This window comes from Amblyomma americanum, chromosome 3 (genome assembly GCF_052857255.1).
Source record: "Amblyomma americanum isolate KBUSLIRL-KWMA chromosome 3, ASM5285725v1, whole genome shotgun sequence".
NCBI classification, from domain to species: domain Eukaryota; kingdom Metazoa; phylum Arthropoda; class Arachnida; order Ixodida; family Ixodidae; genus Amblyomma; species Amblyomma americanum.
In genome coordinates, this window is record NC_135499.1 from 116,449,004 (window position 1) to 116,474,224 (window position 25,221).

Consider the following 25,221-nt stretch of genomic DNA (forward strand, 5'->3'; position numbering starts at 1 on the left):
TTTTCTATTAACGTTTTTGCTGTCGTCAAGAACGTTCCCCATTGGTTTTCTATGGCAGTCCTAACATTTTGATGCGATCGATGGAAACACTTCAAAAGAAAGATATTGCTAGATATAGAGTGGAGCATGACCTTCAATACTTTCATAAGAGTGTCTTACAATTTTGTAATTTTCAAAATATATTTCCGAAAATGCTGGACATGCAATGCTCACTGTGATGAGAAAGAATGAATGGAGGTTTAAACGCATCCATATTTCGCTAAGAACAACGCTAGAGAAGTACAAGAGATGCACTGGTGTCCGTGCTGCGCCTTCAGGGCTGTTCCTTTGTTCCTTGACAAAAAATATTGATTAAGGCTTATTTTCGGTCAAAGATCGGGTTCAACTCGGTCTTAAGGGAGTTTTCCCGGAGTGCAGGGATAAGATAGATATGGGATTTAATCAAACGCGAAGGACGCTGCATATAACATGCCTCATTAGGAATAAAACAATTAATAGATATGAAGTATAGCTCCGGATATTTTATCTGTGGTCGTCTTGATTACGGCAAAAAAACAAAAAAACACGAGGGGATCAGGAACAAAAACCACGGCGCCTACGCTGCTTCGTGTTTGCTGTCTCTTGTATGTTGTGTGCTTCACAATAAAAACGCTTATTTTATTGCTGTCGCTGTTTCATACAGGGCCAATCGATTTAGACTTGACGCGTCCGCCTCGCTGGTTTTAAATGTGAAGTGCACGATTTTATGACGTAGATCGAGAACTCCGTCGAGGGCTACGAGACCATCGCCGAAATCGCTGCTGCCAACCTGCTGCTAGATGTAAGTGACAGCCGCGATTACAAGGCTTTGAAATCGAAGCTTGATGAGAGGGGGGGGGGGGGGCAGTAGCAAGAGGATTGCCTGGAAGTGCTCTTAAAACATACAGGAAATGAACGCAGAAACTTTTACGCGAACACCAAGAAATAATGACGACTCTCAACATAAGTGATTCATAAACACATGCTAGTTATGCGGTTGCGAGACGACGCAGTACGCCACGTGACTTCTTACTGCATCCAGCTACTCTCAACACTGTCAACGCCGCATCCTCCCCCGCTACGCATAAGCTGCACCCTTGCCCAGAGTTGCGCACACTCCTATTGGCATCACCAATAATTATCCTCCTTCCAGCTGTAATTGAAATTAACATACCTACGAGGGTATGCAAGTGGTGAACTTTCATCCCATGTGTGTTCGATTACATATGAGGGGAATACTGCGCATACCATTTCCTGACTACAAAACCGCGAAGACATCAAGTAATATACGCAGTGAGATTCTGGGAACTGAGGACCTAACGACGCGGCTAAACACTACAAAGTGGCGACGGTAAGCATGCGGTGGCCCTAAAGAAGGACTCGTATGTGTACAGATGACTTTTACACCCAAATGTGGCCGCTTGTCGCATTCAAGTTTGCCGCAAGTGGAGAGACACAGAACAAGTGCTTGGATGCACGTGAAAATTCCTTTCGAAAAATCGCCAAATGTTACCACCGCCCATACTGAGTCGCCGATGCCGAGGACGATGGCTGGGGACGTGGGCGCTTGAGTTAGGGATAAAGTGCAAAACAGCTCTCAAAAAGATCTTCCTTTTGGAGCCCGATAGTCACCACTCGATAGGAGCTCGTAATCAGCGCGGCATCGGCGCGTCCCTGCCTTAAAATACAGGACAATTACCTTTTAGAAAACACCTAAGCGTAGTAGGGTGTATATAAATAATTTAGCCGAGCGAAACTAGATGGTGAAAGCTGCAGAGTTTATGGTGTTATCCCTGGGTACATTGACAAACTGTCCCACTTTATCTGGGAGATATTCGCAATCATGAGCAGTTGAAAGCAATACTGCCTTCGCATTAAGAGATTCGTAAAATGGTGTACCGAGCTGTGACCTCGAGCTCTGACTCATTGTCCGCAAAATTTCAGCAATTTCTGACTTAGAAAATTACGTTGTGGATGCGGGAAAGCAAGGCTAGCGCTTTCAGGTGAGCAGACAGACACAGGCATTCAATTTCTAGGACTGGCCATTGTAATATTCTTCACAAGCCTTCACTGCGACTCCTGATCTAATTTTCTGGGATGCGCCAGAGAGATGTACTTCTTTCTACTTATTATGTACAGCCGTAATTTGTAAATTCTCCAAATCAACTTATGTTTTATAAATAACGTTGTCTTTGTTTTATAAATCTGGGAGTTAGCTTTTGCTTTAAAAAGCCGACCGGCCTTTCCAATTCCTTTCTTTGATGAGAGATTTTCATTACGACCCGCAGGTTTTCGTGGCAAGGGTCAATTCTAACAAAGGGAGACAACACAAGGACATCCGACTGCCGTTCCTGAAATCGAAGCCCTCCACCACTCAATTCTTTGTGGCTCTTGCGTCGGTGAGTGAAGGCTGCATTGTGGAACCCTCCAGAGACAGAGTTTCCCTTCACCTCCATTGTTCGCACGCATATGCTTCAGGACGATTATGTAAAAGATATATATATATATAATATAAAATCACCAAAAATTGAAGAAACAACAGGATTTAATTCACGACGTTTCGGCTGAAGGACCAACACTCGAAAAAGGCTGGTCATCCAGCCGAAACGCCGTGAAATAAATCCTGTTATGTTTCTTCAATTTTTGGTGATTTTATATTATATTGACCAAATCAGCTGCCAGAAATCACTTTTGGTATATATATATATATATATATATATATATATATATATATATATATATATATATATATATATATATATATATATATATATATATATATATATATATATATATATATATATATATATATACAGTATTGTGCGTTTTTATCGTGAAGACTTTCAAAAGTTTCCCCGCCTCAATCGCTGGCTCATTTGCGATGAAACTGCACACAGAGCTTGCGTATTATGGTAACTTTTGTATCGTAGGAAGTTTGACAACGGTACTTACTTAGTTGAGCCGTGCATGATGCGAAAACATAATCGTCTACGTAGAGATCGGCAACCAAAACCCGCACACGACGCTTTTTCGCTGAAGGGCGGCAGTGGCGCCATCTGTTTGCGGTAGCGCAAAGCGTCACGACAAGGCCGTCGAGGAGAGCGTTGCAAGGAGCGCGGGCCGTTTGAATATGCCGTTCCTGTCGTTTCGTCTGCTTCTACTGAAGCGCTTACAACATTTTCGACTAATTAAGCGGAAAAATATCAGAACAAACGATTTAACGAGGCTTTACCTTTTAAAGAATATTGTTTGCAATGCTCGCCTCGGCGGCCTTGTCGTCACGGTTTCGACTGCCCAAAACAGATGGCGCCACTGCCGCCCTTCAGCGAAAAAGCGTCGTCTGTGGGTTTTGGTTGCCGATTTCTACGTAGACGATTACGTTTTCGCATCATGCACGGCTCAACTAAGTAAGCACCGTTGTGAAACTTGATACGATACAAAAGTTACCATAATACGCATGCTCTGTGTGCAGTTTCACGGCAAATGAGCCAGCGGTTGAGGCGGGGAAATTTTTTAAAGTGTTCACGATAAAAACGCACAACTGTGCGTTTTATATATATTGTAAGGCTAAAGAAGAAGATGCGTCTGATGATTTGAAAAGACGAAGACAAGGTGACAGTGTTCTCGAGAGTTTTTGCCAGCGCTACGCTTGTGTGTCTTTTGCCGATCTGATCCCAGACTGCTGCCGTTGCCGTTCCCGTCGCCCCAGTACCTCGTAACAAACCCCCCGTTACATTTGGTGGAGGTGCTGGGTGTAAACATCGGCCCTGGAGCTCCGTAGTTGTGCTCTCCCGGCGCGCACGATGCCTGAGGACGTCCAACACCAGGCCGTACAAGTGGGCCAGGCTGTCATCTGTGCCGGCTCTCTTCGTCAACGGGACCCGACCATTTTCAGCGGGACTGACGAGAACGATGTGGAAGATTGGCTCACATCGTACGAGCGGGTGAGCGTATACAACAAATGGGACGATGTGACGAAGCTAAACAACGTCATCTTTTATCTCGCCGGTGTGGCTAACCTCTGGTATCGCAACCATGAGGCAGATATTCAAACCTGGTCCATTTTTAAGACTAAATTTGCAGACGTATTTGGTCGACCGGCTGTCAGGCAACTCCGAGCCGAACAGCGATTGCGTGAACGATCTCAGCAGGCTAGTGAAAGCTTCACTAGCTACATCGAAGATGTCGTCGACTTGTGCAAGCGGGTCAACGCTCGTATGTCGGAAGCCGACAAGATCCAACACATCTTGAAAGGCATCGATGACGACGCTTTTCAGATGCTTCTAGCGCGCGACTTGCGTACCGTTGCTGAAGTCGTCACGCTGTGTCAAAGCTTTGAGCAGTTGCGCAAGCAGCGGATTCTGACACGCCAGCGGCCACAGCAGGTTGAGTCGCTCGCTGGGCTCACGCCTGCTCCTGACCCCTCGCTGCTACAGCAGATTAAAGACTTCATGCGGGAAGAAGTGGCACGTCAACTTTCCTTTCTGCCGAGCGCTCACGACCGACCATCATATCTGACTCCAGCGCTCCGACATACAATTCAAGAGCAAGTTGCTGAGGCTCTTCCACCGGCTCATCCGTCACCACCTGTCACGGTTCCGCTGACATACGCTGACGTTGTCGCCAGACCACAACCTGTGGCGGCTCCGCTCACATATGCCGAAGCCGTCGCGAGACCGCCTCCTGTCGCGGCTCCAGTGACATATGCCGATGTCGTAGCAAGACCGCAGCCGTCAATCTATAGTGCGCCTCCGGCGCATTTGCGAGGGCCAGTGGCTTACCGACGACCTACTCCAAGGGTCAGCGATTCCTGGCGCACAACGGACAATCGGCCGATTTGCTTCTTTTGTGGTCTCCCAGGTCATGTAGCTCGGCATTGCCGCCGTCGTCTCCCGGACGCGGAAATTCCTCCCCAAGCTCCTGGGTACTGGCCCCCACCGAGTCAGTACTCTGTACCAGCTGCGCCGTTGCAAAGTCGTACTTCCTCGCCGGACCGTTCTACCCTCTCCAGCCGCCGGCCCTCTTCTCCACGACGCCGGTCTATTTCGCCTATGCGACGTCGCCCCACCGCTAACCAGGAGGAAAACTAGGCGCCGCAGTTCCTGAGGCGAGAACTGCGTCCACAACGAACTTCGAAAGGCCTCATCCGTCAGCCGCTAACCTCATTGAAATTTCCGTCGACGGCGTTTCTGTCATGGCGCTTGTCGACACTGGTGCTGCCGTTTCCGTCATGGACGCAAAGCTGTGTAGTTCTTTAAGAAAAGTAAGGACGCCAATTGCTGGACTCTCACTGCGCACCGCCAGCGCTCAGAACATCCAGCCGTCAGCAGCGTGTACCGCTTGCGTTGTAATCCAGGGGACCATTTATGCCGTCGAATTCGTCGTACTGCCCTGCTGTTCTCATGCTGTTATCCTGGGCTGGGATTTCCTATCGTGCCATGCTGCTATCATCGATTGTGCTCGAGCTGAAGTCGAGTTCTCTCACCTGCCCGAAGCTGTCTTGGACACTGCCCCTCCTGGTGCCTGTGTTAAGGCCCTAGTTGCCGAAGACATTGACCTGCCTCCCTGCTCTTCAGTCCTCGTCGTACCCCTCTCTTGCGGCCCTCTTCGCGACGACACTGTCCTCTTCACTCCGTCCCCTATCTTTCTGCACCGCAAGTGTCTGCCTCTGTCATACGCTGTACTGACTATATCCGCTGGCCTCTCCGTACTGTTCGTGTCTAACCCATTCTCGTTCCCCAACGCCTTGCGCCTAGGTGAATGTCTCGGCACGGTACAACCATTCGCGTCTCTGCTCATCCGCGAAGAGACGGACGACGCGCCGCACCTCTCCATAGCCGCACTCAGCCCACCTACTGCTGCGCCCGATCCCTCCTCAACCGAAGCATTCCTTCGCTCCATCGACGACAACCTTCCAGCGCCGCAAAGGGCACAGGTTCTCACTTTACTTAATCAGTTTCGCTCATCATTTGACTCACATCAACGTTCCTTGGGCCAAACTTCCACTGTCACCCATGCCATCGACACAGGTGACCACGCACCGCTGCGGCAACGTCCCTATCGTGTGTCTGTCGCCGAGCGCCAAGTTATTGAAGACCAAGTCGACAAGATGCTCCAGAGCGGCGTCATTCAGCCCTCAAGCAGCCCATGGGCGTCGCCTGTGGTGCTCGTCAAAAAGAAGGATGGCTCCATACGCTTCTGTGTAGATTACCGCCGCCTTAATAAGATTACGCGCAAAGATGTCTATCCCCTCCCGCGCATAGACGACGCTCTGGACTCTCTGCAAGGGGCCGAACTCTTTTCATCTCTTGATTTGCGTTCCGGGTACTGGCAAGTTCTTATGAAAGAAGCCGATCGCCCCAAAACCGCCTTTGTGACACCGGATGGCTTGTATGAATTTACGGTGATGCCCTTCGGGCTTTGTAACGCCCCCGCGACTTTTGAGAGGATGATGGACACCATTTTGCGCGGACTTAAGTGGAAGACATGCCTTTGCTACCTCGACGACATTGTGGTCTTTTCCCCGGACTTTGACACCCACCTCTCCCGTTTGAAGCACGTCTTGACCTGCCTCTCTGACGCCGGCCTGCAGCTGAACTTAAAAAAAATGCCGTTTTGCCGCTCGTCAATTAACCATCTTAGGTCATGTTGTCTCTAAGCAGGGCGTCAGTCCCGACCCAGCGAAACTTCGTGCTGTGGTTGACTTTCCCAAACCTACCTCCATCAAAGACCTGCGCAGCTTCCTGGGTTTGTGCTCATATTTCCGCCGGTTTATTCGCAACTTTGCGTCCATTGGTGCGCCTTTGACTCAACTGCTGTCTGGAAGTGCGGATTTATCACTGTGGTCTCCAGCGTGCGACGACGCATACACCACCTTGCGCCGTCTCCTCACGGCGCCGCCCATTCTGCGCCATTTCGACTCGGCCGCTCCTACCGAAGTTCACACGGACGCCAGCGGTGTTGGCCTCGGCGCTGTCCTCGCCCAACGAAAACCTGGCTTTGACGAATACGTCGTTGCTTATGCTAGCCGCACACTCACACCAGCAGAACGCATCTACTCCGTAACTGAAAAAGAGTGTTTGGCGATTGTATGGGCCCTCGCGAAGTTTCGACCGTACATTTATGGGCGCCCTTTTGACGTTGTGACCGACCACCATGCGCTCTGTTGGCTTTGCAACCTGAAAGACCCCTCCGGCCGCCTCGCTAGGTGGGCCCTTCGCTTGCAAGAATATGATATCCGCGTCGTGTATCGCACCGGCCGCAAGCATCAAGACGCCGATGCACTGTCACGCTGCCCCCTTCCAGCCGAGATCGCCAGCCTTTCCACCTCCGACGCTTCTCTGCCCTTGCTTCGCCTCAGCGACATGCCTTCAGCGCAACGCATGGATCCCTGGATCGCTTCCCTTCTCGACTTTCTCGCCAACCCGACGGCTGCTTCACCGTCACGTGCGCTCCGCCGCCAAGCTGCCCATTTTGCGATCCGTGACACCCTACTTTATCGCCGTAACTACAACTCCGAAGGTCGCAAGTGGCTGCTCGTTATTCCACGTCACTTACGCTCGGAGATATGCGCATACTTCCATGCTGCCCCCCACAGCGGTCACGCGGGCGTTTTCAAGACCTACACCCGCATACGGCTGCGCTACTACTGGCGCGGAATGTACACCTTTATCATGAAGTACGTGCGCGCATGCATTCCCTGACAACGTCGCAAGACACCTCCCCATCGTTCTGCTGCTGAGCTGCAGCCCTTACCATGCCCTCCACGCCCGTTCGACCGCGTTGGCATTGATTTATACGGTCCGCTTCCATACACTGCAGACGGCAACCGTTGGGCTATAGTAGCGGTGGATCACCTTACACGATATGCCGAAACTGCTGCCCTTCCGGCTGCCACAGCGACGGACGTCGCCTCCTTCATTTTGCACCGATTCATCCTTCGCCACGGTGCACCTCGTGAACTGCTCAGTGACCGAGGCCGCGTGTTCTTATCTGAGGTGGTGAAGGCGCTTCTCAAAGAGTGCAACACGATTCACCGAACTACCACCGCCGATCATCCGCAGACCAATGGCCTCACTGAGCGATTTAACCGCACACTCGGAGACATGCTCTCCAAGTACGTCGCTTCTGACCACACGAATTGGGATCTCGTCCTTCCGTACGTTACTTATGCGTACAATACCGCTACGCAGTCTACCACCGGATTCTCTCCTTTCTTCCTACTTTACGGCCGCCAACCCTCTGCTACTATCGACACTATCCTCCCTTACCGCCCTGATGAATCCGAATATCGGCCTGTTTCCGACGCCGCGCAACACGCCGAAGCCTGCCGCCAAATTGCCCGGTCACTCACCACTGACACCCAGCATCGCCAGCGCTCCCGCCTCGACCAAGACCAAACCCCACCGAACTACACTTCTGGTGCACTTGTGTGGCTCTGGATCCCTTCAGGAACTCCCGGTCTCTCCTCAAAATTTCTTGCGAAGTACCATGGTCCCTACCGTGTGCTGGAGCGCACCTCTCCGGTTAATTATATCGTGGAACCCCTCACGCCGTCTCCTGATCTCCGCCGCCGAGGACGGGAGACCGTTCATGTCCAGCGCCTCAAGCCCTACTACGACCCCGCCGTCTTGCCATCATCCTAAGTCGCCAGGATGGCTCCTCTTGTCCCCGGGGTGATTGTAAGGCTAAAGAAGAAGATGCGTCTGATGATTTGAAAAGACGAAGACGAGGTGACAGTGTTCTCGAGAGTTTTTGCCAGCGCTACGCTTGTGTGTCTTTTGCCGATCTGATCCCAGACTGCTGCCGTTGCCGTTCCCGTCGCCCCAGTACCTCGTAACAAACCCCCCGTTACAATATATATATATATATATATATATATATATATATATATATATATATATATATATATATATATATATATATATATATATATATATATAAATATATAAACTGTGCGTTTTTATATATATATATATATATATATATATATATATATATATATATATATATATATATAGCTTCATAAAAGTGGCGCTCCTTAGAGTAATTGGCGCTCAGTGGAAGACAACGGATATAGAACTATTTGAGCAGCTGCGCGTCGCGTTTTGACCCCAAACAAGGCCGGCTGTGGTGGCGCTTCCACAGAACATTGCCCTCCTCCAGGTCGATGCACTGTCGGCGAAAATAAAATCTTTCAGTGCTTATGGTAGAAGCAATCATTGAATTAGAAGCATGCAGGTGCCTTGTTTGGATTTCGCATGTCTCTCTAGCAGCCGGATTTTTCACTTTTTTTTTCACGCTCACAAATATCTTTTATTTATATGAGAGAAAAGGGCACCTGGGCGAAACGCTGCTTCCAGAGTAGTGACTAGGCCTGGAGCCCTTTATATGCCAACAGAAAGCATAGAGTACTCATCAAAATATTAAAGCATAGTGTGAAATTAGATAAGCCATGTAACTTCAATGCCCAATAGAGAGGAAACATGTATTTTTATCAATTAAATCAGAGTCGAAATGGCACAAAATGACAAGCAAAGCAGGACATCATTATCAGATATCATGAACGCAATGCAGCTAAGCAGTTCTAAACATTAAAGACCTGAGTACCAAATGAGACTCATGTTCCCTATGATATAATACGGATAGCAAGGTGAATTTTTCTGTTAAAACTGCGATGCATAGAGGATGGTAGAGGAGTATACAACACAATATTTAAGAGAAAAAAAAACTGTCTTTATCCTCCATGCGTTTGAGAGAATTCCTTATTAAGACATTCCTTTTACGGCCGGTATTTTCCCACCGCAATTCATTTGAATTTAGTGCGTTACGAATCAGGAATTTAATCGCACCCCTTCCATAATTAGTAGGAACGTGAGGTACTGTCAATTTCTTTTTTTTGGCGTTCATATCTGGATGGGCCCTTTTGTTTTAAGGGCGAAAGTTAGAGCAGCAATTTACTTATGGGGTAGGTAATGAATTTCATTAAAAGAAAGACGTATGCGTAATAGTCAAACAGTTTCTGTTTCACAATTAACGTTATTTGAATAAATAACGGTGGTTTATGCGCTATGTAATCTGCAAGGAAAATAATACAGATGGCCTTTATCTGTGTGAGGATAATGTGGTTAATACGTGCACGGGCTGCGGTTCCCCAGACGAAGTGGCAGCAGTTAAACCGAGAGTGAAATAATGCGTGGTATATAATTTTTTTAAAATTCCTACAGGCAGTATATCGCGATATCGAGAGATGACACGTAGTTTTCTATTAGTTACGAGTAAGATGTTGAATATGGTCAGACCACTTACGATGTTCGTCAAAGATGACACCAAGACTTCTGTGTTTGGAAACGACTTCATTGCTAATAGTGCCCAGAGTTAGCGACCAAGGTGTCGATACAGCGCGGTTTACTAGAGGGAAATTATTGGTTTAGATTCGGCGATGTTAACTTTCCAGGGCTTCACATTTAACCAGTGTAGCTCTTTTTCTAGAACGGCATCTCCTTTAACAAGTAATTCATTTGCAGATATGCCGGGAGTGAGTGAAAATTTTACTGGATCTTTTAATGGTTTCGCGGTTATGAAGTCTCCGTCGTCTTCTCTGGCGCCGGCGACTTGAGGCTTCTCGTCAGCAAGGGTTGGCCCTTATTCCAAGGCTCCACGGAGTCGTGCTGCATCATTAGCGTGCTGCACTAAGGCCGTTTGGGTCGTGAGCTCGCCGCTGGTGAGCCGACTCTCCCATTGCTCCGCACTCGGGTGTTCGTGTTGGTGGAATGCTTTGTTGCGTTCGCAATCCCACGTGATATGGTAAAGTGTAGGTGTGGCATCGCACCAAGGGCAGGTGGCTCTGTATTGTGTTGGGAACATCTTATTAAGTATGTGTAGGTTAGGAAAGGAGTTGGTCTGTAATCTGCGCCAGCCGGTCGCTTCCTCCTTTGTTAGGGCTTTGTGTGGTCACGGATATCTAATTCTAGCTCCCCTATGCAAATTCAAGTTCGCTGCGTATCCCCCCTCGCAAGTCTGTAGCATTTAACTGTCCGGAGCATTTGATTTGGAAGAAACAAATTAGCGTCACCGGCTTAAATTATAAGTTTCGCCCTATCTTTTATCTGCGCCAGGTGGTTAATATGTAAAATAAAGAAAAAAGACCCCATATCTTAACGTGAGGTACACCACACTTAATATAGTAAAAGGAGGAACACAGCGGTTATTGCTAACACACTCTTATGTTTATCAAAATATATCATAAGTTGCAATGCATATCCTTTGATTCCATACTTATGTAATTAGTTGTGTACAATGTTATGATTAGTGCAGCAAAATGCTTTGCGGAAATCAATAAATAGTACTCAGGTTAGTAGTTTTTCATCTATGTTTTGTAAAATGAGTTCTTTTTTCATCAGTAGCGTCGATTCAGTGCCTAGGACTAGTCGGAAACAAAATTGAGAATCATCTATGAGGGAGTGTTCACCTACTCTACTCTTTGTCTAGCAGGGGCAGGTGATTACAGTACAAAACCTGCCGAAATCCTTCGTAGCTGAATCCATGGTCGAAGGAGCGAATCCCGAAATCCAGGAATGAGAAATTAATCCGGAATCCTCTATTAAATGGCGTATATTATAAACCACATGCAGCTTCAGGACCATAAACCCAACTTTCCACCGAATTACACTGCTGGAAAACGCTTTTATATGCATTATACAATGTGTATTGCTGCTGCTGGCCTGTTACGAATTTTATTTATGATGGCGAATGCGTTGCCTTAGCTAAAAAAATTGTAAAGATCATCGGGATCGCTGAGTACATACTTATGGCCTTGCTTTTCCGTGGCAAGCTTTTGTTGCCTTTTCATGCTCGCATCTAACAACCACCAGCCCCTGAATGTCCCTCAAGCAATAATTTCTCTTCACATGAAAAACCCCATTTTTAAAAAGTTAGTGGAGGGGTTCCCGAAACACCTGCAACACTTGCGCAAGACACACTCTGGCATCACGAGAGAAACGATAACATGTACACAAAATATTCTTTCTCGACCTGATGCTCGATCAAAATAAACATATTCAGGAGGAGTTCCTTAGATTTTATATTTTTTTTTGTCGAGAATCCTTATTCCCGAAGAGCACGACGGGATTCAGTATGCTAGGGCAAGTGAGCACCTGTTCATTTTTCTCTGTTGAAATGTGTTCCTTTAATCGCTCAGTGATTCAGCGCCGAGATTTCGCTATGCAGGACTGATTTCATTTGAAGAGACTTTTATAAACTACCCATTCAGTGCATTTCACGAAAGTCTCACATGCTTTTTTTTACAGCTTGGTTCTTTGTCATTCTTGTCAATGCAAGTGCAGAGGCCGGATGACTGTTCAGGGGCTGAAAAAACTAGCTGCTCGCGAACTTCAGATTGTGGGCAATTTTTGGTACACAGGTGGGGTCTGTTTGTACGTTTTTATTTTTGTACACATGTAAGGTGAGGCGTGCGGTGGTGCCATCAATATACAATATGACCTAGGAATAGAAATTTGCGACCTGGCATGATGCTACTGTCGTGTTTTGGAGCTGACCATACGAAAAACAACAAAAAAATTTCGATTGTCACAACAGATTTTCTCCAGTGTTTTTGGCGATAAATTTCTACTAAAAATAAATTTCTTTAGCAACAACAAACATTTTTCTAGTTAATACTGAAAACGATACAGTAAACTACTAGGGAACTACGGACTTCAGACAAGTACTGCAGAATAAATCACATCACTGCAGAAAAATAGTACAAAACGGTCGTCACAACAAAACATTTTGTCCTAAATGTGACATGATTTTCTTGCTTCTTCGAACTGGTTTTCAGCGTCTGCTGAGCTTGTCAACCTCTACCCGTGCAGTGAAAAAAGTGGCAAAGATTTAGGCAGCGGCTAAAGCCCACGAGAACACATGAAACATGCTTCAAAGGAATTATTTGCAAAACATTTCCTCACTTGTGGTCGATTCTACAAACGGGGCGGTGCTTTAGTTAACGAATAAGGGAACATGTATTAATAATGAACAAGACGACTTTAAAGGAATACTCCGGAACATTTTCGAACATTTTCAGTTTTAAAATGCATCATATTCATTGGTCCTCCCTTTCTCGGTTCCGATTACTAGTCTTCGAAATAATGAAGAAATGAAGTAGATGAATGCACAAACCAGGATACCTGCTACAATATGTTACAAGACCTCTATTGGGAGCGCTGATTAGCCAAACTGGCGGCTTTTAATACAGATTAGATAATTACTTGTCTGAGCGATCAAAAACAAGTTCGAAAGTATTTTCCATGAGCGAGAGCGGAGCAGTTATTGACGGGCGGCCAGCTTGTGACACCACACACGAGAAGTTGCCAAAAGAAATCACTGCGATTCAGGCCACCAAAAAGTAGCTTAATCAAATCCCACCCGAGCTGTTAAATGCAGCACAGATGGTCGGAAGAGTCTGAAGGAGATACCGCGAATGTTTGTGTAAAATAAGTGGAGGCCAAAAAAAAAAACCCCTCAGAGATGCCCTTTGCGCCAAAGATGACTACAAAGCTACTTGCCCGACAGCGGGTCCTCCCAGCCTTATCCTGGTTTGTGGAGACAATCGTGATAACTGGTCACAACATACGCGAGCTGTGTTCGCTTGATGTCAGCCCCGAGATCTACAGATTAGCCTTACGTCTTCGTCGAACGAGCGATGTGGGGCCGGTCATTGATTTCGACGACGCCCGAAATGTGCGAATAGTAACCAGGCCGAAGTTTTATGCGGACACAGCTGATAATAATGCAACAGTTCGCATATGTTTCAGGAGGAATTTCATAAAGCATATCAGGATTAACTTTCTTCCTCATTATTTCGTTTTTCAGGAGCTCTGCGCGCGTACCAACGCAAGCACTGCTCAAACGCTTAACACCGACTACGGCGTGAAGACGGCGGAACAAAGGTTAGCGGACGATTTTCTCGCCTTTTCACGGGGCGGAAGCGAGCAGTGTTTCGGAATAGGACATGTGCACTCATCTTCCGTGAATGATTGCATTGCCAGCCTTAATGTTATGCCATGAAGCCCCAGGAAATCTTCAGGGGCGATCGATTTGATTTATTGTGAGGAAATGCGAACGCATATTGTGTTCGTAATCGCCCATCTTTTCCAATGCTCGTTATATCCCTGTTAAGCTTATATGCTTTTTATATTTATATTCTTATTCCATTTATATTCGCGATTGTTTCTTTCATTCATTTCTGCTGAGTCATTCCTAGTCACATGTCTCCCTGCTCTCCCTGCTCTCCCGGGGGAGGAGACGGTTGGCAGGCGGCAGGTGGAGAGGGTAAAATCCTTCTATACTCCACCTGCCACCTATTGTCTTCATGGCTCTCATGCTAGCGCATTAAGTAACTTTTCATTATCGTTTACGCATTCACAGTAAAGCCAGTAGTCGTGAACTCGGAGGATATATTTGACACAACTACGTAGCCCTTCTGTCGCTACGGGGTATTCCAGTCCTAGCAGCGCAGGCGAGAAATACGAAAGCGTAGTGCGTTCAAAGGTGGCAACGCGCTTTTCTGTGTTGTGTACACCGCGTTTGCGGAAACACGCTGCTATTCTAGAGCAGGCATGGCTGCCTGCGGCTGTCTTCGTGGTGCAGAAGTTGGGCACAATGCTGCACCTGTTTTTGAGTGCGAAAGAATGCTTCATAGATTCTTTAGTCTACGGTAGGAAGAACTTAAAAAAAACTGGCAGTGGCTTAGCTCGGCTATGCCAGGATATACGAAGCGAAAGCTAAGGCACAGCTTGGTTAGCCTTGGCTAATTTTGATAGCAAGTCCAGGTTAGTCTGGTTGTCTGGCTAGTTGTTGTCACGTTGTTCGTCACGCGGTTGGTCACGTGGTGCGGTGAGACCACGGTGGGAATGCGAGCATGGCGAAACTGCGAGTTCGTGGCCAATGTAGCTTTCACTGCAAAAGTGCAGCCGCATGCTTTACCCTGTGTTTAAGTCCAGGCGACGAGTTGGCTATGTAGTTTTGAGTGCTTCTCTTGGTCTAGTTTTGGGCATGTGCGAATGTGTGCATCCGCGAAATTACCTTCACTTGCCAAAATTAACGGGGATACCATGACCACGGGAAAAGCTGGCTCGCGGCGAGGCGGCTACGCCGCAGTCGTTATCACTCGTCAGCTGCGTTTATGACCTGCTTGACGGGAACCTGCGCCACCGCTGTCTTTTTATGGATCATAACGGAGAGCTTTGTCGCTACTGGCAGGATGGCGCATTGCTGTGCGCTACTGCCTCTCTCATTAACCTTCTAATTAGATTGGCGGCTGTACAGATTTGTGTAGAACCCCTCGGCTACTTTATTGCGCTTATTTATTATTTATGTAAAGGTGTCTATTCGAACCGCAGGTCGGTAGGCGTTAGTCGGAGGGCGGCACGACGGACACACTCACAGGCGTCACTCAAGAATCACAGCTGCACTTCGTCTACCCCTTCTCTGCGCTGCTTGAATTCCTGCCAGTCGGTTCCATTACAGTTACTTCCTCGCCAAAAAAGGAGCCATCCTGGCGGCTTACGGGGAGGAAAGCATGGGCGGATCATAATAAGGTTTGAGGCGCTCGACGTGCACAGTTTCGCGCCCCCGGCGACGGTGGTCCGCAGAGGCGGCGATTAACTCAACGATGTAATTCACGGTAGAAGTTTGTTGCACCACGCGGTAAGGTCCGTGATAGCGAGAAAGCAGTTTTGTGACGAGGCCGGGAGTGGAGGAAGGCACCCAGAGCCAAACAAGGGCGCCAGATGGGTATGACGCGGGAGGGTCCGAGGAATCCCGACGGTGCTCCTGATGCCATTGGAGCTGTGTAGTGAAAGAGCGGGCAAGTTGCCGGCACTCTTCGGCATACAGGTGAGCTTCGGAAAGTGATGTGGTCTCGGAAGGCTCAGGGCGATAAGGAAGGATGGTGTCCATGGTAGACGTAGGCTCCTGGCCATATAAGAGAAAAAAACTTCCTTCGTTGTCTGCGTAGCCGTATTATACGCGTACGTGACGATAGGGAGCACTTGGTCCCAATTGGAGTGGGCTGTGTCAACGTACATGGCGAGCATGTCACCGAGTGTGCGATTGAACCGCTCAGTCATGCCGTTTGTCTGGGGGTGGTAGGCGCTGGTGCAGCGATGAACGATTTGGCATTGCTTTAGCAGGGCCTCGACGGCGTCCGAGAGAAAAACACGGCCGCGGTCGCTTAGCAGTTCTTTAGGGGCGCCGTGACGAAGAACAAGACTGTGTAGAATGAAGCGAGCGACATCGTTTGCGGTAGCAGATTTGAGAGCCGACGTTTCGACGTAACGTGTTAGGTGGTCAACGGCCACAATGACCCAGCGATTGTTAGCTTGTGTAGTTCGAAGCGGGCCATAAAGATAAATGCCGACGCGGTCAAAGGGACGGCCAGCGCAAGGTAACGGCTGCAAAGGAGCGGCGGTGGGTTGAGGAGGTTTCTTGCGACTTTGGCAGGCGGTGCACGACCGAATGTACTGACGTATGTAGCGGTACATACCTCGCCAGTAATATCGCAGACGAAGGCGAGCATATGTGTTCAGTACACCGGCGTGGCCGCATTGTGGAGGGGCGTGGAAAGAGGCGCAGATGGCAGCACGGAGGTGTCGAGGGATCACCTACCGCCACTTCCGCCTGTCGGAGAGGTAGCTACGGCGGTATAGGAGGCCATCACGAACGGCGAAGTGGTGGGCTTGGCGGCGAAGGGTCCGGGACGAAGAATGCGGCGAGGAATTGTTCAGGAAGGTGAGCAGCGAGGTGATCCAAGGATCCTTCAGTTGTTCGGAGAGCATATCATGGACGTCGAACGGCGAGAAATCGTAAGCACAGACGAGGGCAGAGGCTGAATCGCAAAAGAGCGGTGAACGAGAAAGGGGCGTCGACGTCCGAGTGCTTCCGGCCAGAGCGATAAATGACGTTAATATCAAACTCCTGTAGACGTAAAGCCCAGCGGGCGAGTCGGCCGGAAAGATCTTTGAGGGAGGATAGCCAGCAGAGGGCACATGATGGTCTGTGACGACATAGAAGGGGCGGCCGTAAATGTAAGGGCAGAACTTGGCAATCGCCCAAATGATGGCAAGACATTCTTTTTCTGCGACAGAATAGTTCGATTCCGCCTCGGTGAGGGCGCGGCTGGCGTAAGCGACAACATATTCCGGATACCCAGGCTTTCGCTGGGAAAGAGCTGCGCCCAAGCCCACACCGCTCGCATCAGTGTGAATTTCTGTCGGACAGGCGGGATCAAAATGGCCAAGGATGGGGGGAGAGACCTGCAGGCGACGTAAAGTGCTGTACGCTGTATCGCAGGCCGGTGACCAAGACGAGAGGCTCGGGCTGCCGGCAAGAAGCTGCGTTAAAGGGGCAATGATACAGGCGAAATTGCGGATGAAGCGGCGAAAATAGGAGCATAATCCTATAAAACTGCGAAGTTCTTTTAAAGTGGTCGGTTTGGGGAAGTCAGCGACGGTGCGAAGTTTGGCAGGGTCAGGAAGAACGCCGTCCTTGGAGATGACATGGCCTAATATTGTCAGCTGCGCAGCACCGAAATAACATTACTTCAAGTTGAGCTGTAGCCCGGCATCAGTAAGGCACGTAAGTACGCGCTGGAGGCGTTGCAGATGGGAAGGAAAATCTTTGGAAAAAACGACCATGTCATCCATGTAACATAGACAAGTTTCCCGTTTGAGGCCGCTGAGAATATTATCCATCATTCTCTCGAATGTAGCTAGAGCATTGCAGAGGCCGAATGGCATCACATTGAATTTATACAAGCCATCTGGGGTGACGAAAGCGGTTTTCGGCCGGTCAGCGGCAGCCATCAGCACTTGCCAGTAGCCGGAGGGTAAGTCGAGAGATTAAAAATATTCCGCTCCCTGCAAGCGATCCAGTGCGTCGTCGATTCGGGGTAGAGGATAAACATCCTTGCGAGTGATCTTGTTTAGACGGCGGTAGTCCACACAGAACATGAATGACCCATGTTTTTTCGTCACTAAGGCAACAGGAGAGGCTCAAGTGCTGTGAGAGGGCTGTATAATGCCGCGCTGGAGCATGTCGTCAACATTGTCAAGGATGACGCGGCGCTCACTCGGCGAGACGCGGTACGGTCGCTGGCGCAAGGGGGTGTGCGTACCAGCGTCAATTGCGTGAGAGATGGCCAACGCGCGCCCCAAGGAGGGCTGGGAAAGGTCGAAAGAGTTCCGAAAGCGGTAGAGAAGTTCCAAGATCTGGTCACGGTAAGCGGACGGAAGGTCGGGAGCGATGGCACGATGAAAGACGTCAGAGGGAAGCGGATTGGGCGCAGTCGCACAACGGCCTAAGGCAGTAACTGGGGACAGGCACGGGTATCGGAGAACTCGGACGCAAGAGCAGGATCCAGTTCTTCAACAAAGGCTAGGCATTCGCCGGGAAAAACAGACGACGGGCAAGAAAATGGGTTGGTGACATAGATGGCGCAGTGGCCGTCGGAAATCGTGAGAACGGCGAATGGAATCAGAAGGCGCTGATGGCGGGTGGCGGCTGCGGTGGGTGTGAAAAGAACAGGGCTGCTGAGGGAAGAGTCAAGGAGGAGCGGGACGAGGGCAGAACAGAAGGGAGGTATGTCGGCGTAGGCGGCTACTAGAAGCTTAGCGGAGCGCTCAGGTACGTCACACTATGACACATTACACACGGGAGAGAGCTCAAGTTCAACACGGGCACAATTAATCACTGCGCGGTGGGTGGAGAGGAAATCGCAGCCGAGGATGACATCGTGAGAGCAGGCGCCGAGCACAACGAACTCGATTGTGTAGGCGGCGTCGTTAATAGAAACGCGGACCGTGCAGGCTGCGATGGGGTGGATGCGCTGAGATGTGGCCGTACGCAGTGAGAAGTCAGAAAGCGGCGTTGTCACCTTACGGAGCTTGCGACGAAGGGCATCACTCATTACTGACACGGGAGCACCCGTGTCGACGAGCGCGAGAACGGGGACTCCTTCAACAGACACCTCAATGACGTTAGCAGGAGGGAGCGGAGAACTTATCGAGTTCGCAAAACACGCAGTTCTTGCCTCCGGAACTGCGGCATTCAGTTTTCTTCTGGGAGGGGTCCGGGCAGCTGAGCATCGGAGAGATGGAATGTCGTCGAGGTGAAGGCGAGCGGCGAGTAGGATACTGGGAGCGAAGCGTAGATGAGCCAGAAGAGAGATTATGCAAGGGCGGCTCGGAATCGTAGCGGAACGTGCGCACGGCATCCCCAGAACGCGGAGATCGCTGACGGCAAAGACGCGCGACGTGGCCCGGGAGGCCGCAAGAGTAGCATTTGGTCGATTGTCGTCGGTACGCCATGGGTTCGTAGGGTGTCGGCGGGGTCGACGATACGGGGCTGGCGGCGGTGGCATGGACGGTGGCGGAGCATAAAAGGCCGGGCTGCTACGGTAGGCGGCAGAGGTGGGCGAGCGCCGTAAACTGGCGACTGCTTCAGCATAGGTGAACGGGGCTGCCACAGGGGGAGGTGAGGGAGCACACTTGGTGGAGGTGCTGGGTAGCAGAACTGCAGCAACCTGCTCTTGAATAGCACGGCGGATAGTGGGCGCGAGGGATGGCGCCAAGTCGGGCGGAGGGCAGACGGGGTCGGGAATGTGATGCAGCAGAGAAAGCTGGCGAGCGGCTTCTTCGCGGACGAAGTCTTTGACCTGCTGCATGAACAGGGACTGCTCAGAAGACGAGCCACCAAGGGCCAAGCCAGCGAGACCCTCTGCAGGCGCACCGAACTGCCGCGTAGTTGCACGTTGCTTTCTGAGTTCGTCGTAACTTTGGCACAGCAGGATGACGGTAGCGACGGAGCTGGGGTTCTTCGCCTGGGGCATCTGAAAGGCGTCATCGGCGATACCTTTAAAGATGTGGTTGACTTTATCAGCTTCGGTCATGGACGGGTTGACACGCTTGCACAAGTAAACGATATCTTTGATGTAACTGTAGTTAATGTCTCGGCAGGGAGCTAAGCTCGAGCTCGAAGGCGTTGCTCGGCGCGTAGTTTCCGGACAGCGGGGCGACCAAAAACGTCGGCGAAGCTCGTTTTAAAGGAGGACCAGGTGGGAAGATCGGCCTCATGGTTGTGAAACCAGAGGTTGGCAACGTCCGTTAGGTAGAAGAGGGCGTTTCTAAGTTTAACGGAATCGTCCCACCGATTGTAAGTGCTGACTCACTCGTAGGAGGCCAGCCAATCGTCGACGTCCCGGTCGTCGGTGCCACTAAATGGAGAAGGGTCACGCTGGCGCTGCACCCCGGAACAGAGGACGGTGGTAGGGATGGGCTGCGATGCTTTGCGCGGACCTTCTGGCATGGCTGCGGGAACGAGAAGCGTTCCGCTTCGAAGTTCCAGGATGAGGACCGGGACGGGAACCGAGGCACCTCCACCAAGTGTAAAGGTGTTTATTCGAACCGCAGGTCGGTAGGTGTTGGTCGGAGGGCGGCACGACGGACACATTCACAGGCATCACTCGAGAATCACAGCTGCCCTTCGTCTACCTCTTCTCTGCACCGCTTGAACTCCTGCCAGTCAGTCCCATTGCAGTTAGTTCATTATTTACATTGCACTTATTTATTAGCTTGATAGCTCTGCTGTTCTATCCTGTCTGTAGAGTTAGACGCCCTCATGTTTTGCCGTTTCTTAATCAGATCTTTCGTCACCTGAGATAGCTTGCCGATATCCTGTCGAACCATCCTACCGCCTACTGCTACTGCGCACTCCGTAATAATAGCTGTCATATTATTGTTCTTTGTATGAACATCATGATCGTCTTCCTCAGTTAAAGCCGAATATCTGTTCTGCAGTAATATCCTGAATTCCCGTACTTTCCCATATACCGATAAGTTGTTAATAGACTTCCTCTTCATCAGCTCCTTCCATTTCCTCTTCAAGTCTAAGCTAATTCGACACCTCATCATTCTGTGGTCGCTACAGCGCACCTTTCTGAGGACGGCCACATCCTGACGATGCCAGGCTGAGCGCATAGTATGAAGTCGATTTCATTTTTAGTCTCATCATTGGGGCGCTTCTAGGTCCACTTCCTGTTCTCTCGTTTGCTGAAGAAGATTGTTCATGATCCGTAAATTATTTCTATCTTCGAATCCTACTAATAACTCTCCCCTGCTATTCCAAGAACCTATCCCATAGTCGCCTACTACGTGGTTGCCAGCCTGCTTCTTGCCCACCTTCACATTAAAGTCGCCCATCAGTCCAGTGTACTGTGATTTTACTTTATTCACTGCCCATTCCACGTCTTCATAGAAGATTTCAATGGTCTGGTCATCATGGCTGGATGTAGGGGCGTAGGCCTGCACTACCTTCAGCGTGTACGTACCTCCTATTGAGCCGAATTACATTAGCTGCTACCCTCTCGGTAATACTATACAACTCCTCTAAGTTGCCAGCTATATTCTGATTAATGAGGAATCCCACACCTAGTTCTCGTCTATACGCTAATCCGCGATAGTACAGTATGTGCCCATCCTTTAGTACTGTATACGCCTCACCTGTCCTAACTTCACTAAGCCCTATGACATTCCATTTAATTCCCGCTAGTTCCTCGAACAGCACTGCTAGGCTAGCCTCACTAGATAATGTTCTTGCGTTAAACGTTGCCATGTTCAGATTCTTATGGCGGCCTGTCCGGAGCCAGAAATTCTTAGCACCCTCCTCTGCGTCACAGGTCTGGCCGCCGCCGTGGCCATTTGCTCCGCAGCCGCTGGGAACTGAGGGCCGAGGTTTAATTGATTTGTTCATAAAAGGTTGCGGCCAAGTACTACACCAGTGTGGCCAAATCCTGTTCTGGAAAGCCTTAGGAGCAATGGAAAGGAAAAAGCAGCTGGTGAGGATCAGGTAACAGCAGATCTGTTGAAGGACAGATGGGAGATCGTGCTAAAAAACTAGCCACTCTGTATACGCAATGCGTTAGCACCTCTACCGTAGAAGCTTGGAAGATTCGAAACATTATCTTAATTCATAAGAAAGGAGACGCCAAGGACTTGAAAATTTACTGACCGATCAGCTTACTATCCACACCTAGTTCTCTTCTATTCGCTGATCCGCGATTGCACAGTATGTCTCCGTCCTTTAGTACTGTATACGCCTCGCCTGTCCTCCTAACTTCACTAACCCCTGTGACATCCCATTTAATTCCCGCTAGTTCCTCGAACAGCACTCCTAGACCAGCCTCACTAGAGAATATTCTAGCGTTAAACGTTGCCAGGTTCAGGGCAATCTTAGACTTTAATAAACCAAATGATCAGGCCAGCTTTCGTAAAGGATATTCCACAATAGACCATATTCACACTATCCATCAGTTGATATAGAAATGCGCAGAATTTAGCCAACCTCTATATATAACCTTCATTGATACGAGAAAATATTCGACTCTGTGAAAACTTCAGCAGTCATACAGGCATTGCGTAATTAGTGTGCAGAAGAGCCTTATGTCAAAATACTGGTAGATATATATAGCAACTGCACAGCTACCATTGCCTTCCATAAAGTCCGCAATAAAATTCTAATAAGGAAGGGCGTCAGGCAAGGAGACAAGATCTCACCAATTCTTTTCACCACCTGTTTACAGGAGCTATTCTGAGGCCTGAATTGGGAACAGTTGGGAATAAGAGTAAATGGAGAATACCTAAATAATCTGCGATTCGCTGACGACATTGACTTGCTGAGTCACTCAGCAGGTGAAGTGAAAATTATGATCAATGAGTTAGATAGGCAGAGCAGAACTCTGGGTCTAAAATTTAACATGCAGAAAACCAAAATAATGTTCAACAGTCTAGCAAGGGAACAGCACTTCACAATTGGCAGCGAGGGGCTGAAAGTGGTAAAGGAATACGTCTACTTAGGGCAGGTAGTGACAGCTGATCCGGATCATGAGAGGGAAATAACTAGAAAGGTAAAGAACGGGGTGGAGGGCATATGGCAGGTTCTCTCAGATCATGAATCGCAGGTTACCAATATCCCTCAAGAGAAATATGTACAACAGCTGTATCTTACCGGTACTCATCTGCGGAGCAGAAACGTGGAGGCTAACAAAAGGGTTCAGCTTAAGTTAAGGACAGCGGAGCGCGGCACGGAAAGAAAAATGATAGGTGTAACGTTAAAAGATCGGAAGCGGGCAGAACGGGTAAGGGAACAAACGCAGGCTAATGACATCCTAGTCGAAATCAATAGGTAAAAATGGGCTTGGGCAGGGCATGTAATGCCAAGGCAAGATAACTGCTGGTTCTTAAAGGTAGCGAAGTGGATTCCAAGAGAAAGTAAGCGTCGCAGGGGGCTGCAGAAGGTTCGTTGAGCGGATGAGATTAAGAAGTTTGAAGGCAAAGAGTGGATGCAGCTGACAAAGGACAGGGTGAATTGGAGAGACATGGATGAGGCCTTTGCCCTGCAGTGGGTGTAGTCAGGCTGATGATGATGATGATGATGATGATGGAGTGAGAGCTTGACAGGCTGTAAGGACAGCCTGATTACTTTTTCTAATGATAGTATCTATGTGTATAGGGAGCACGTACCGACGTGGCCTCCATTTTGTTCTGTCTGAATCATTGCGAATGGCTACAGGTATATATAATCGGCTTATCGCCCCTTGCTCTGGCTTGCAATGCTGGAGCTGCGCGTTGAACCACAAAATGGTGCCCGTGATGCCACGTGAATACTTCCTATAAACCGGATTCATTCCGAAATATGGCGGATATCAGGAGGGCCCATGTGGAAAGCATGTAGCCTGGCAGACGCCCTACTTTTGCGAGTGTCAGCAATAAAAGTTAAAACAAGAGAGGCAGAAGCAACTGCCCCGCGAGCTGCTGGCGTCCCTAAAGGCTGTGCACAGAAGAGAGGAGCGATTGGAGGGGTATTATCCCGCGGCCCTCCTAATAGACGGTGGGGGAGGAGAGTTGAAGTTTTATACCATGCACTACGTGCTTCACAAAGGCATGAACTGGAGGCAGCTGGCCAATCTTGGAAAGTCCGCAACTCCTCAGTGCGGTAGATATAATCGAACTTTGAAGACAAATGTATGGACCCGCTTTTGCGGCCGTGACGGGATGCCATCTCCTGCGCGTTCGACCGCCATATTGTTGAGCGCGATGGCTGCCTGGACTTTCGCGCTGCGACTGTGACGTCACATCAGCAGCTTCATGCGTGAATGTGTGTTTTGCATGCGCTACTTGCTAAAGTGCATTACAATGTAAGGGGCGAGGAATATTGCTGTTTGACACTAAACGCAGCAAAGGTGCCTGCTCATTGTATGCTTTGCTCCCGCGGCGACGCGCAGGCTCAACATCCTCGCCAGTCACATGCAGAAGTTCACGGACCACTTCAAGTGCGGTCCGAAGAGTAGAATGCGGGTCAAGCGGGGCTACAGTAACTGCCTCTTCTGGAAGCCGACGAGCTACTCCTGAGAGGCCACCTCTCGGGTGCTGTGTGCACTCGACGCCGACGGCTTTCTTGCTAACTACAGCTGCCTTGTCGGTGCATGCCACCTACGGGCGGCCCTTCTCATGTGCCCTGAGTGTAGCCAGCGGCTTATGTGACTGCATGTTTGAGTGTTTCTTCCCACATATTTTCTGAACTTAATCCATTGTTTTAAAGCATCTTTTCTCAATCTTCGTGTATAGCGTTTACCTCAACATTTGTGAATATGACGACGATTGTACTTACCACTATATCCTCAGGACACTAGGACACTTGGTTGTGTGTTTAATTTGAGTCTAGAGTTTTTCCTTTACGTGCCGACTTTTTTTTCTGATGTTATTTTTTTCGCTTTTGACGGGGACGGTGCCTGGACCATGGCTCTGTGTAGGATTTATCAGAATTCGCTTTATACTTTTCGACTTGCTCAGCAGCGTGGTTGGCTTAGCGCTTTTATGTTTCTTGGCAAGTTTGTATTTTGAACCCGGCACAATAATAGTTGGAACTTCTGACCATTTTTTCTTCTTGTGCTCGTGTAAGGGTTGCGGGCTTTACGCGTAGCCGATCTATATGGATTTGCTGTTGCGTCTGTGAAAACAAGATTGTAAGCATAAGGACGCCTGTACCTTCTATCACTGGAGTGTGACAGCACCGCATTCCACGCGACAGACGCAGGTGAAGTGAGTAAAATCAGGCGACGAGCAGTCGCAGCACAACGGAAACGGTTCATGG

General features: G+C 49.1%; 1 protein-coding gene across 1 annotated transcript; it reads left to right on the top strand.

Moving 5' to 3' along the window:
• Positions 1-1,565: 1,565 nt before the first annotated feature.
• On the top strand, positions 1,566-24,727 carry LOC144124040 (uncharacterized). The gene is made up of 4 exons (XM_077656717.1): positions 1,566-1,577; positions 2,307-2,417; positions 13,888-13,964; positions 24,353-24,727. Exons 1-4 carry the CDS (start codon positions 1,566-1,568, stop codon positions 24,477-24,479), a joined length of 327 nt encoding a protein of 108 aa, XP_077512843.1. The 3' UTR covers positions 24,480-24,727.
• The last annotated feature ends 494 nt before the right edge of the window (positions 24,728-25,221 follow it).